Source organism: Lissotriton helveticus, chromosome 1_1 (assembly GCF_964261635.1).
Source record: "Lissotriton helveticus chromosome 1_1, aLisHel1.1, whole genome shotgun sequence".
Taxonomy (NCBI): Eukaryota; Metazoa; Chordata; class Amphibia; order Caudata; family Salamandridae; genus Lissotriton; species Lissotriton helveticus.
Window position 1 is genome coordinate 261,377,784 of NC_136057.1, and position 14,694 is coordinate 261,392,477.

The following is a 14,694-nucleotide window of genomic DNA, read 5'->3' on the forward strand; positions in this document are numbered from 1 at the left end:
CCCCAGAGCTCTGCCTCTGCTGGGGGGTCCGCTTCATATTATGATGTTTCTAATCAATTTTCTCAGTAAGGGTTAAACCTAGATAATCAATAGTGGCCACTCTCTCAAGGGGGATCCCCCAACAGCATTTTACCCGTGAACGTTTTGTAAGGATTCATCAGCAAAAGTTTGGTTTTCGAGGTGTTAACCTTCAAGCCTCTCATTCCACAAAAAGTCTCAAATTGATCCAGGAGCAATTGCAGATCACTAGGTGTTTTAGAAACAATTAGTGTGTCATCCGCAAACAATAAAGTTGTTACTTTGACCCCCCCCAAAACGGGGGCATCGTCTGGAACTTCTGCTCGGCGTTGGACAACTCAGTTGATATATAGAGAAAACTGTGAGGAGGCCAACACATAGATAGGACAAACCCCCCCATCAATACTAATCGAGTCAGTCAGCTGCCCTTGGGACCCAAGCGAACCCTTGCATAGTTGTCTTCATGAAGACAGACAACTAAAGCAAGGATCTCTGAAAGACAGACCACAGATTATGCCTGGGAATGAGGTTGAAAGCTGATTTCAATTCAATAAATGCTATATAGAGACTTCCCCGTTCAATGGTCACAGTTTTCCAGGCCAGTAGAGTAAAACGAAACACCTGATCGATGGTGCTGATTTTCCGTCTAAACCCTGCTGGGAAGGAGATAGGATGTTGGGGACAGGAAAAGAGCTTTTGAGCACCATTGTTCAGGCTAATAGGCCTGTAGTTCGATGGCAGTGAGCGATCACCCTTTTAAAAACTGGGATCATCTAGGCCCCCTTCCATGAGGGCAGTATAAGAGACCCTGCAGAAATTGCATTGGCCGGGACCTAGATGTATTTAGACCAGTTGCAGGTGTCATTTAAGAATACATTGCCAGCGATTCCGTCATGTCCTGTGCTTTATTCCTTACAACTGAGTTTATGCTTAGTATGATTTCAGCTTACAGGGTGGGACGCAGTCAGTGGATAATGGATCCTTGCAACCCCAAGATCACACAGACCACGGAATCAGGTGTACAAAGACATGGCATTCACCTACACAATAGCCTACTGACAGACTCAGGAATCCCCTGCATGACGGACATGCCCAAGAGACATAAGTTATCCTGTCGTCATTGTATCAGAATTGCATTGTCATGCAATAATCGTATCTTCGTTGATTGTACTGTGACCTATCCTGAACATGCAGAAAACCCTAACTAAAATTTTTTTAACATGATTTCAGCTTGCGAAAACAGCCTGAGCGTCTTGGTACTAGAATGGTTAATGAAAGGAGCTTCAGTAGCCGAATCCCCCGATCCGGTATATACTGTTGTCAAGTGTTCATGCCAGGTGGATATGGCAACATTGTTAGTAGGTTGCCTCGGTTTTTCCACATCTCCCCTCGGAACTAGAATCCAAAACTGTTGCGAGTCTTTCCTCTGCCAGCATCGCTAATCTGAAGCCATCTGCTCTCTTCACAGTCCTTTTTGGCTTTGACCATGGCTGCCCTATACATTTTCCTTGCTTCTCTTAATTCCACAAGATTATTTGCTCTAATGGCAATAGGTAGCTTTGATCTTAAATTCCTACACTCTTCATTGAACCAGGATGAGTGTGGTCTGGCGGATTTAGGATTGCCCTGAGGCCATTAGGCATACTAAAATAGGATGCATGCTGATTAAAAAAATGTGTGGGGCTAGCCGTGATTTTAGTGAGCCCATCCTGCTGCTCGAGCAGGCAGTATAACTCATTTGTACTATCTAGGAGGTTGGACTTCATATCTTCAAGCTTGGATATATCGGTAGCTACTCTGGCCCATTTGAGGCACCCATTATCAAACCTCCCTCATTGTAAGGGGTGTACTTGAAACACTAGGATTTTTGGCCCAAAGCGATGTTGTGGTAAGCTCAAGAAGGGTTATTGTTGCTATCGGTGATTGTTCCGACCACCATGTCCATCATTCCAGGCCACAGTCTGACATCTATTAGAATACAGTCAATACATCTGATATTTAGATTTGTCTTTGCCCCCATCTTATCTGGCTTGGTTCGACCGTTTGCTGCCCTAAGTCCATGGTCGAGGGTTAGGGCATTAAGCTGTAATGCTGTACATATCCATTTTTTAATAGGTGGTAACTCTTGAGGAGGGAGGAACAATACCTTGTCCTCCTTGTCACTATCAGTTATATCCTCTGTATCTAGGGGTTAGTAGGTGACATTAAAGTCTCCTGCTATTATTAGTGGTGGCAGGTGCTCCCTCACCTCAAGACAATCTTCTAAAGCTTGGAGAGTGGTTGAGCTACAACAAGCCTTAGAGCCTCGGGCATAGACATTAAAAATATCTAGCCCTATGTCGTTCCTACCCCTAATTCGACTGGCTAAGATATTTAAGCTGTTGGTCTTAAACTCTCCTGTGGTACAGTGAAGCTCAATTTTAACCCAGAATAACAGCCACTAGCCGGTCTTCCTGGTCTACTGGTAACTGCTGGGCAACAGAACGTCACATACCCAGTGATAAAAACAGGGATAGTGGACCAGGTTTCCTGCAAAATGCATATATCAAATTACTCAATTTATTCCATGGTAATATGCTGAGTTTTGATGACAAATCTCTGGTGGCTGGGTATGAAGACTGGTGCCCATCCATAGCAATGCCTAACTGTGGGCCTGGGGTGGTTTCTCGTGATGATAAGAACCCCTCAGCGATCCTTTGGGAGGCCCCTGGCTATTAACCTTTGAAGTTGATAACATGGAGTCAATATGAAGCCTAGCTTTGTTTTTTGGGTGTTCAGCCCTACTTAGATGTAAAGGTATAGTATTGGGTGGGCAGGATTTGCATGTCAGTCAATTGTTGGTGGCTAAAGGGGAATTTGAACCCATAAGTTGCCGTGTCGATTGGTAGTTGTAAGTGAGATGTGGTGAAGGGTCTGTATTTTAGTTGAATACCAGTAGGAGTATGTGAGCATCATCTTGCCTCTAGTGCTATGAGGTTGTTGGCTAGGTCTCCATCTCTTAGATGTAATCTGATACAGTCCGTTTGGAAGGTATGATTGGTTAACCTTTTGCCCCATACAATGTCTTCCCTGTCAATGGATCTAAACTCCCTCACTTTACAGGTCCAATGAATAGCTTTGTTAATCAGGGAGTCTTTACCTTCATATTTCACGTGTGACAGAATTGTGTGTACATTCACCACATCAATACTCCTACCGTGACATGGAACCTGATCTCACCTATAGTTAGTGTTTTGTCCACTGTCAGCTATTGTTCTGTCACAGCTTCACATTAGTTCCATAGCATTCTTGCTGGGGTTGTTAGCAGGAGGCTGGGTGGGAATGGACATTAAGGAGACTATGCAATTTGGAGCATTGCTAAGTTCCTGCGGGCATCCAGTTTTCGGCTTGGGTTGTTGTTCCATAGAGGGATCTCTCTAGCAGACATATGACCTGATCTTCAAGTGCTATGATTAGTAACTTGAGTGAAGTGACTTCAGCCCTTAGATCTGAAATAATGAAATACATATCCTGTCCCATCATACCTGCCTCTACTGGGGTGCCCTCAGCCCTTTGGTGAATCATATCTTTCTCTATATGTACAAGGACGAGCCTCATAGGAGAGGGGCCCTCACTAGACCAGATGCTTTTCCCTGCTTATCACAGGCCAGATGATGTATAGGGAGAAGTCCGTTGAATAAAACAATGTTAGTGTCAATGTTGGCACCAATACCCGCTATGGATTTGTCCATAACAACAATAGAAATTGTGAATAAAACCCTGCCTCACCTACATCTGTTGTGGCTGTATGTACATTTGCATTATGGTGTCTTGGGGGGGATTTTTAGTGCTCCGTGTATTTCGTAAAATTAGCAGGTATACCTTTCACAGGATTGGGATTAAGATTTTGGCTAAAAGTGTGTGATAGCTCAACTGGAGGGTTCAAGACGTCAAGTGAGGCTGGAGGAGTGGTGGGGGGTAAGATTTCTTCACATTTCACTAGTAGATCATTGATGCGACCCAAAACACAGTTGTTGGCTGCTGATTTACAAACCAATTTTCTTCTACTGAATTTCGAGCAGGGTCGGTCAGTTCTACCCCCCTCACATGTTGCAAGTTTTCTCTTCCCCATTGAGACACAGCATAATACAAGTAAAATAACATATATATACTTATTAGGGTACAAATCCAAACAATATTGTGACACTGTCCACGTGGCACTGCGAGTGTCTTGCTTCTGCTGAGCTAATACATTAAAGGAAAGCTAAGTGCCCAGGTCACACAGTCAGACTTTGGAGGACAGGTTTTAATGCCAATGTTGTAAATGTGACCAACTCATGGATAATGTCACCACGGTCCACAAACCCAAGGGAAGTGGCCCTGCCTCTTCCTGGCATTGATGGGCAAGAAAGGGCAAATCCTTGGCCTGGGTTTGGTCGGGGCATGTCCCGCACAGTGGGCGCTGGAAGCAGCATCTGGTGGAGCAAGGGCTCAGGGGGGCTTCTAGTTCTATGCCCCAACACAGCGGTTCAAGGGTCCCACGCAGCACTATCTTGCGGCTGAAGATAAGTGCCCCTAGGTGCAGGATGCAGGATCAGGTGGAGCAAGGGCTCTTGGGGGCTATATTTCCGTGCCCTAACAGAGTGATTCATTTTCGCTATCACACTACAAGTCCCAGAATCCTAAATAAGGCAAATTCAAAGTTCCATTTTCATGTTGAGTAACAATTGCCAATCCTCTACCTGTGATTTGAGATGTGAATTATAACTGGCTTATGCACTTTACCTTGTTTGTGTTTCAATATTAAATGCATTGTATATTGTACTTCATAACTATGTTCATATATGTACATAATCATCAGTGGTTGTGTTTGTATGTATTTATTTTCAGCATGCAGCCAGAGTGAATCCTTCCATTGGGGCAGAGGTCCATGCCCTGCAGGAGATCGGTGTCAAGGGCTAGGTAAACTACAACCACCTGTAATAACTGGTACTCAAATATACTGACAGGAAGTGTGTTCCAGGTTGTACTCTAATTTTACACAATCCAGTATATTGCTTGGTTTTTTCATATAAACCTAGCTAGTATATATTGGCTTGACATGCAAAATATTGAATTTATTAGAAATGCACCCATATTCTTATAGGCCCAGTGATGTTGACTGAAACCCTGTCCCAAGCAAGTGGGACTTTTGCTCCTTGTACTGATATCACAACTGGTCAAGCACCACACAACTGGCAGATGGTAGACATTGGTAATTTTAGTACATTTAACCTCACAGAAGACCTAGGGCCACACGTACAAAGCTATGTTCGTTTTGCTGTGAATTGGGCATTTTGCGAAAGGGAAAATGAATTGTAGAAAGCCCAAATTGTTTTTTGCCAGACGGTATTAGGAAGGGGCGTGTTAAAGGCATCCCTCCCTAATACCGAATTCCAAGGGTATGTATGAACGTTTTGCAATTGGAATGAGGTTGCACAATGTTTGCTTTTTAACATCAATTTCACATTTTTCTTAAAGAGTTTTATATAGCGCAAACTTGACCCGAATTGCATATCAGAGAGCTTTACATAGCACAAGTTGCATTACATGAGGACACATTCATTTTTGTTAGGCACGGGAAGATTAAGTGATTTGCCCAGAATCACAGGATGTTCAGCGTCACTGCCGAGACTCAAACCCAGCTCCCCAGATTCAAGGTCGACCTCCCTAGCCCTTAGGCCAACGCCTCTCCCTTCGGTGCTAACACATTCGAGGTCGATCACCCTTGCCCTTGGGCCAACTTCTCTTCCTTTGGTGCTAACACATTCAAATACAGAAGGGGGGCACAGAATCGATGACTGTACGCCTCAAAGGCCCCTGTAACCGGTAGGCCAACCACGCAGATAGGCCTTCGGGCTCTGTCTCGCCTATGTTGGCCTTCCAGTCTCGTAGCCATAACTGGCAAAAATCTGGCACCATAGTGCTTGGGCAGGTTTTTTCTGCAGTGGCGGGGGCCTCAAACAGGCAATTTTAATGTAGAAGAATGCACAATGGCAAGGATTGGTGCAGGATATTAGAGGGGCCAGTGCATAGCTCGGTGACTAAACATCTGACTCTGCCACCATCTTCAAGGTCTTGACTTCTTGAAAATGTGGTCAATGGTAGTTTTCTCTCATCCAACCAGTTGGCATGAAGCTTTAATTTGAAGCCTAGGTTTGTTTGCGGTGCTCATAGATCCAGAGTGATCATTTGGTAGAATGTAAAATTACCCTTTCCTTCCTGTTATTTCTGTTGGGGAAAGGAGTCTGTGCCACTTAATCGGATGGTTAATGCATTTCAATGGTATGACATAATAAGAAAACTGCTTGCTATGAGCAACCTGTTGGATGTACAACTTATCACCCCTGCCCTAAAACTTTGAATCATTATGATCTGTATTCATAATTCCAACCTTTGATTAGAAAGGTACACTGTTCCTAATTCTGTGAAGCTGGAACAGACAATTTCTGCTTGTAGAATGGTTATTGATTTGATACTTGTGTTGATTGTAAACTTGCCCCTCAGCAGAGTCTAAGCTTTGCAAAAACACTAAATAGGCCCCTTTTTGCGCCCCTAGTCCATTTTGGTATCACCAAAAAGGCAGCAGTAATTTTTGCAGCCCTCTCTGTAATACTGATTGTGCCAGCATACATTTAGCCGTGGTAAGATCTCAATAGGGCTTGGAGATGTAGCTCCTTACAAATTAGGGAATTCTTTACTGTCACATTTGATGAACCTGTTCTTCTACTTTCCTGTCAAATATATGGATGTTTCCCTGCCTTTTCCCACACTTTAAAGGGAACTCCTTCTGTCTTTAGGAAGACTAAGTCTGTGTTTGTTTCAGGGTAAGACTATCTGGTTGTTCTTCTACTTTTGCAAGGTGACACAGGGCCTTGTGCCAAACTCCCACTGCTATATTAATCATGCTATAAAATGTGTGTAGAATCTATCATTTTCACAATAGTTGTTCAACTGCTTCTGCAAGGGGACACGTTATGTTTTGTTGATCTTGTAAAGCGCACACACACCATAGGTTTCTTAACGTTAGGGTAAAGAAGGCAATATCTGTTCAGGTTATTAACAATAAGCATGTGGGAACAGCCAGGTTTTCAACTGCTTCATGAAGGTTATATAGCATGCTTCTAGTTTAATTTTAACTGCAATTGAGTTCCACATCACTGAGAAACTTGCTCCTTCCAACCTTTTCAGATTAAAACTCGGAACCATTAAAAGGTGCATGTAGGCGGATCTGAGACTGCACTCAGGTTACAGATTTGGATTCTTGAAGATATAGATAATAAGGGCTGTTTTAAAGATGGTCAATTGAGCCGCCGGATGTCAATGTGGTTTCTTCATCAGTGGTTTGATGTGACAGTGCCTTTGTTGTTGAAAGACCAGTCTAACTGCCTGTTTTTTCACCATTTGAAGTCCCAGGTAGAGGCAATTTGCCATAATCAGTTATTGATAAAACTGTGATGATTTGGATGATTGCTTCCATTGAAACAAAGCTCCTAATTATTCTGGTTTTCTTAAGTTGAAGGAAGCATGATGACGTTACTGCTCCTATCTGAATTCATGGATAGACTTTTATCTATTTGGAGGCCCACCGGTTTAGCTTGTTATAGATGACAACAATCTTTGTCTTATCAGAGTTAGGTTTTAGTTGATTATCATTCATCCAGTCTCTGATGTATAGCATGTTTTGTAAAGCTTCTATTGATTCTGAAATATTGTCAATGGTAATGATTAGACTCATATCATCTATCACAGATTGAATGACTGATTCAGTTGAGTTAATGGGGCAGTACTGCTTGGCTGAGATCAATACATTTAGAATCCTCTAGGGAGGATCATAAGCAATCGCCACATGTGCCTCTAAGATTTGTGATAGGTACTGAAGCAGGGAGATGGGTCTGTTATTTTTCAACGACATAGGGTCTTCACCTAATTTTTTCTGGAGTGGGATTATCACATCCTCTTTAAAGAATTGAGTGGACACAATCCTGAGTTAAGGATTGATTCAGAGGGGATAGAGCAATTTGTGGAAAAGAAGAGAACATTATTTTTTTGATCAGTGGGGGGGCATACATGTTTTCGAGATCCAGATTTAACTTTTAGCATTAGTTCCATGAGACGGTCTTGACTGATGAGGGGAAAAGGTGTGAGAGAAAAGGGATTTCAATTTTCGGGTGTAGTCATTAAATCTAATGTTTTGTATGGGATGGTATCTTTTATCTCCTTTATTTTGTCTATTAAGAATGTATTTAGGTCATTGCAAAATGTTTGTGTGGAGATCACTGATTCAAAGTGAGTCAGCTTAGATGCAACATAGTGACAAATTGTACAACAACATACAGACTGGTACTCATACGGGGCAGAAACAGGTCAATATAAATTGGAGGACGCAAATCCAAAATCAACTGCAAAAGGCTGTTCTATACTAGAAAAAGTGCAACTGGAAGGGGACCAAATGAACCCCATTATTCAAGATCTAACAACCCTTACAACAACAAAACACTTAAAAGCAGTGATAACAAAATTGAAAATCGCAGGTGCCGTAGGGCCAAACGGCCTCCGAAATGCCCTTTTTAAGCAAGATCCTGACGTTTGGGCTAACTACCTCACTCCACTCTTTAACCATCTATATTGCAAGAATAAGACACCAGATTCCTGGAGAGGAATCTTATTTCACCTAATCTATAAAAATGCCAGTCGAATCGAACCTGGAAACTACAGGCTCATTGCTCTTATTGATGTAGAGGTAAAACTTAACGCTTCTTGTATTTTACAGCATTTAGAGGAGTGGATGGAGGAAAAAAGAATAAACCCACATTTCCAAACAGGCTTCAGGCAGGGCATGGGCACCATCACAAACCTGGCAGCATTGACAATCCTAATTGAAAAAGCTACAAGTAAAAAAGCAGGACAGTTTGCATGTTATATTGAAATCAGCTTTTGACAGAGTGCCGCAAGATCGTCTTTGGCAGAAATTGAAAGCATGGGGATTACCTCAAAAACTGATCAATATTATAATATCCCTATACAGCGAAATTTGGGCCAGGGTGAAGCTTGAAGACGGCAGCAGAATATCCTCAAAGATAAACATAACTAATGGATTAAAACAAGGATGTGTCATTTCACCATGTCTATTCAACCTATATTTAGCTGACCTAAACAATGGCCATCCTCCTAAACTGGCAAATGAGCCAATTCAGTTCCTGCAATATGCGGACGATATTGTGGTTGTGAGCCAAACCCCAATTGGGTTGCGAAGAGTCATTAACAACTTGACTGATTATTTTGATCATTTAGGCTTGGAATTAAATAAGAAAAAAACCAAGGTAGTGCGACTAGCAGGCCGTAGGCCAGGAAAATATTAATGGTATGCAAAGGGCACACAATTTGAGGAAATCAGCTCATATAAATACCTGAGCATTAAATTGGGCCTAAGTATGTCCTTTACGGATCAAAAAGCAGATATAAAAGCAAAAAGCCCAATCATTAATTTTTGCCTACAGACAGCTGTATAAGAATCTGCGATGTCCTTCCCACGTTTATCTTTTGAAAATAATGGAAGCACAACTACTCCCAACTCTGTCCTATGGCCTTGAAATATGGCATGGTCAAGTAATCAATATTTTAAATGAGCTGCAGACAAAAGTATATAAAGCAGGTTTTAACCTTCCTAAAGGAGCATCTCCAGCACGGATACGCTTGGAATTTGGGCTTCAGAAACTGGAATACCAAAGAAAAGCAACTTTTGCAAAATTGTGCTGGAAATTCCGAGCATCAGAATCTGGATTTGAACAACTTGTGCTGGACAGAAATGAGGACTCAGTTTGATCTGAAAAAACAAAACACATGGGGCAATTATTTGTGTACAGCCCTGGAAGTTTTACACATCGACGAAGCGTGGAATAGCAAGATGGAAAGAACAGCATTTAACAGAGTGTGCAATGCCACGGCCAATAAATTATTCTTTGTGGAAGATAAAAGAAGATTAACTAAACGCCGACACGCCTGGGCTGTAATAAACGAATATACAAAGCTAAAACCGCAAGCCTACTTAGCGGCTCACTTTCGACTAACATTAAATAAGAGGTTTATGCAGTACCGATTAGGAGATCATAACTCGAAGGGCTTGGTCCCCACCTGGAAAAGCAAACACCAATTTGAAAATTGTCGTCTATGTGGCTACCGCACAGAATCCATTTGCAACTTGATGTGTGTTTGCGCCACTTTAAAGGACAAAAGAAGGAAGTTGCTAAAAGCAACTCTAAATGAATTAAATATCCGCACCTGCAGACAGGCTGAAGTATGCTAGATGGGGGTGTAAAATTCATGACACTGGTGGACAACCTCCCACAGAAAGTGGACAAAGAATAAATGATTGGGGTTGGAACAGGACTGGAAATATTAAAATGATTGTAAATATTTTAAACATGTTTAAAAAAAGAAATTGGTAAACCCTTTGTTTTTAAATTTTGATTGTCATAAATTTTTTATTGCGTGCTTTATGGTTGTGATAAACCAAATAAAGTTGTTTTTTGACTGACTGTGTGGGGATCACTGATAGTGATACTCTTTCTGGATTAGATAGCTCTCGGACAATTTCAACATTTATGTTTTCTATATTTCTAGAGTTTAAGGCTGCAGAATAGCATTTTTTCATCGTTTTTCATGTTTCATGATTTCCTTGTCACTATGTTTTCCTCCATTTCTGTTCTGCCCGGGGCTGTTTTAGTTTGGCTGTCTTTAAATCTTCAGAGAACCATTCAGTCACCTCATGGCATTGTGTTCTTCGAAACGGAGCATATATATTTCTGGCTGTTGTTTGCCAGTCTGGTATTGCTTCCTCAATCACTTCAGGTATTCCATTAAAAGGGGCACATTAGATGATAAGGTGTTGTGTAAGGAGTTCATATCAATACGGTTCCAGTTTCTTGAGATAATCTCTAGGGGAGTGGTGATTTTAGGCTGGGCAGGCTCATCTAGAGTGAACCTAATTAAATGGTAATCCAACCACATACACTGAGTTATGGAGAGATTGAATATGGTGAGATTGATGGACCAAATCTAATCCAGGGTGTGGCCTTTATTGTGAGCCAGGTTTATTGAGTAATGTTAAGATTGTGTACCATGCTTGTCGGATCCCAGGAGTCTTTGCACCCCTTTTCCTCATTTTCCCAATAATTCGGGTCTCCGAGAAGCAGGATTTTGCATGGTCAATATTCAGTGCGGATATGTTGTTAGCCAGGCATTGAGGAAATTCCTGCATGTGATCTGGCGGTCTACATAAGGGCACACACCATCGAGGAGGAGAAAGGGTCTAGTTTAATTACAATGTTATCAACTGGCGTGATTTGTAATGGGGAAAGTATAGTGAATGTCAGATGGCTTTTGATTACTGCACCAACTCTTCCCCCTTATTCCCCGATGGTCTATTTCTTTTAAAAACATGGTCGTTTTCTGGCAAAGCTGCTAATATGTCGGGCATGGATTCGTCCACTAACAATGTCTCAGGTATTAGCATAATGTACTGTTATTCTGTGCTTAATAGATGGAGTATCTCTAACTGATATTTGGCCATCTAACACATGTTAAGATATATAATGGTGAGACTGTTGGTTTTATGTATGGTGGGAGTGGAGGCTGTGCTATTGATTGTAGCTGTAATATTGTTTGGGTTCTGCTTTGTTATGGCCATGTTAAAGGAGGCATTATCAAGACCATGCTCACATAAGTTTCCAATGACTTACTTCGTGAAGAAAGGTGTCTTAATTAATGAGATGTATCATCCAGGTTCTGGCATATTAACTGGCCCCTGGCGACGGACGTGGATAGGTGCAGATGGTTTTTCCTTTGGTGCTCCAGCGGCATGCCCCCGGCTCATCCACACTGCCGCCCCTGCTGTAAGGGCTCTAGAGCTCTTGGTAGCTCCGCCCTTCTATGTACTGATTTGTTCTGCTGATCTAATCAGAACCGGACTCAGCGCGTCCTTGTGTAATGAGCATTCATCGTGCTGTGATACAATTAAACAAATCTGATTCAAGTTCACAGTACTTTAGTTTTAATGAGATAGATTTTTAAAGGTCAAATTCAAATTCACAGTGCTTCAGTTACTAACAAACCATTTTAGTAGGCAGAGATGTATATTCAAATGGTTATTCATGTTTCTAGAGAAAGTGTCCTTATATTTCCAAATAAACACAACAATTTCAAAGACAGCATTTTTATAATGTTTATAAGTGATCATATTTTAGAGTCAGTTCACTTTGATTAGGCGATTGTCTCTTTGTAAATTCATCATACAAATCACACTTTTTTTAAGTTGACAGTTAAGATATCCCCTTATTTCTGAGGGACACTATTTCGGTCGGATACCTATTTTCATGTTTATGGCGTTGACACCTAGATCCATATACATTTCAGAGGACTTAATCAGTGCCACACAGTCTGAAAAAGACAAAAAGACATTCATTAATATTAATATGGCTCTTTCATTATGTTGCCCCAACCACCAGAATTATAGTGTTAAACCTCTCTCTGTATTCAATTTGCGCTACTTTGTCCTTTATGAGAATACCTCAGTGCAAATTCAACTCTATTACACCACAAAGGGTGAACGTCATCAATCACTGAGAACTGGTGTGTACATTGTGCCTCAACCCTGTAGCTAAGAGGTTGCATTCAAAGTTTGCGTTAGAGAAAAAGTCATATTGTCACCATAGCTGTGATTAAGCATTCATTGAAGAAGTTTCAGGAATTTCTGAATGTTTGAGGGGCTGAGAAAGAGGAATTTACAAAGTCATTCAAAATAATTTGCTCTTTTGGGGCCAAATGCAGGTAGCCAAACACCGGTCGGTAACGGCCGAAAATCGGTAATTTCGGCCGTTACCGACCGGTATTTGGACATTGAGATGTAGCTCGCCCAAATTTCACAGAATCGGAAAAAATTCCGAATCGGTAGATTACCGGCTCGGTAAATAATCCGAATCGGTAATATTACTGAATCGGAAAAGTTACAGATTCGGAAAATATACAGAGTCGGTAAATGTTCCGAATCGGTAAAATTACCGATTCGGAAATTAAGAAGTGGAAAAAACAACACCATGGAGATATAGGTGAGCCATAATTTACCGAATTTCACCAAAATTCGGTATTTATGAATCGGTATTTAACATGGATTGTAAGCAGGTGGTAATCAGGTGCAGCCTATAAAAAAGGGCCCCAAAATGCAACACTGGAACCAGAATGGCGGCTTTCTACATCATAGCAAGACGGCTAAGGCTACATGCAGCAGGTGAGAGGGAATGGAGAAGGGAGGAGCAGGTCTACAGGCAGAGGATTACACTCTTCCAATTGACAGAGCCAGAGATACTGCAAAGATACAGACTGCACCCCGAAACCATAACGGACCTGATCAGGGACCTGCACCCACTCCTGGACCACCCAAGACCAAGGGCCCACGCCATCCCACCCCATGTGCAGGTGCTCTGTAGTATACACCTCCTTGCATCTGAGAGCTACCAGAGTGTAGTTGCTGCGGTAGGTGGGGTGTCCGAGAGCTGCCTGTCACGTTTATTCAGAAAGTTCCTGGATGCCATGATGCAAAGAATGGAGCATTACATCCACTTTCCAGACACTGATGCGGACTTGCTCAGAACCAAGACTGACTTTTACCTCATGGCAAATTTCCCACACGTGATTGGCTGCATTGATGGGACCCACATCCCCATTTGCCCCCCAGCTGCCACTGAGCACATATACAGGAACAGGAAGTCCTCACACACAATCAATGTACAAGCAATCTGTGATGCCAAGTACATTATCACCGATATAGTGGCCAGATACCCAGGAAGCACCCACGATTCATACATATTCCAAAATAGTGGGGTCTATACCCGCCTGACAGCGGGTGAATTCGGGGAAGGATACCTGCTAGGTAAATAAATGGGTGACACTCCCTTGATAGATGAAGCAGACGTATGTCAATGTGTGCCTCTGAGTAATGTATCTTTTTTCTTTCACATTCGGGGATAGTGCATATGCACTCCGTTCCTTCTTCCTGACACCCTACCTCAACCCCACAACCCCCAGCCAGAGACGTTACAATGTGGCACATAAATCCACCCGCAACATCATTGAGCGCACCTTTGGGCTCCTGAAGAGCCGGTTCCGCTGCCTCCACAAAAGTGGGGGGGCACGGCAGTACTCACCTGTAACATGCTGTAAGATAATTGCTACCTGTGCAATGTTGCACAACCTCGCAACTAAGAGGGGCACAGAGGTGGAATTGGAGGACTATGAAGACCATGACGATGAGCAGGCACTACCAGCAGCCAACACAGTAGGAGTACCAACACCCACAGACGGGAGACAGAGACGGGCAGAAATCACACACAACTACTTCTGAGTAAGTATAGAGACAAAGCATGTGTTGTACTTCAATGCACATAGTTTATTTTGCACTACGTTGAAATGACATAAGCCACAGAACACACATACTAGTGTGCTTAGCACTACTGTGTGGACGGGGATTACCTCACCCTCACATGTCCAGCTGCATATGGCAGACTCACTGCTTGCGCCCATGAACAGCCACGCGTGATGCCTGAGGTTGATTAAGTTCCGAGTCTGCTGTGCCAGCGCCGGCACTCTGGCGTCTGCTGCTCC

General features: G+C 42.4%; 1 protein-coding gene across 1 annotated transcript in view; it reads right to left on the bottom strand.

Moving 5' to 3' along the window:
• Positions 1-12,065: 12,065 nt before the first annotated feature.
• LOC144769223 (echinoidin-like) overlaps positions 12,066-14,694 on the bottom strand; it is a 213,835-nt gene continuing 211,206 nt past the window's right edge. The window contains exon 7 of the mRNA XM_078653269.1: positions 12,066-12,474. Coding sequence (XP_078509395.1) covers positions 12,456-12,474 — 19 coding nt within the window. The 3' untranslated portion in view covers positions 12,066-12,455. The remainder of the gene's footprint in view (positions 12,475-14,694) is intronic.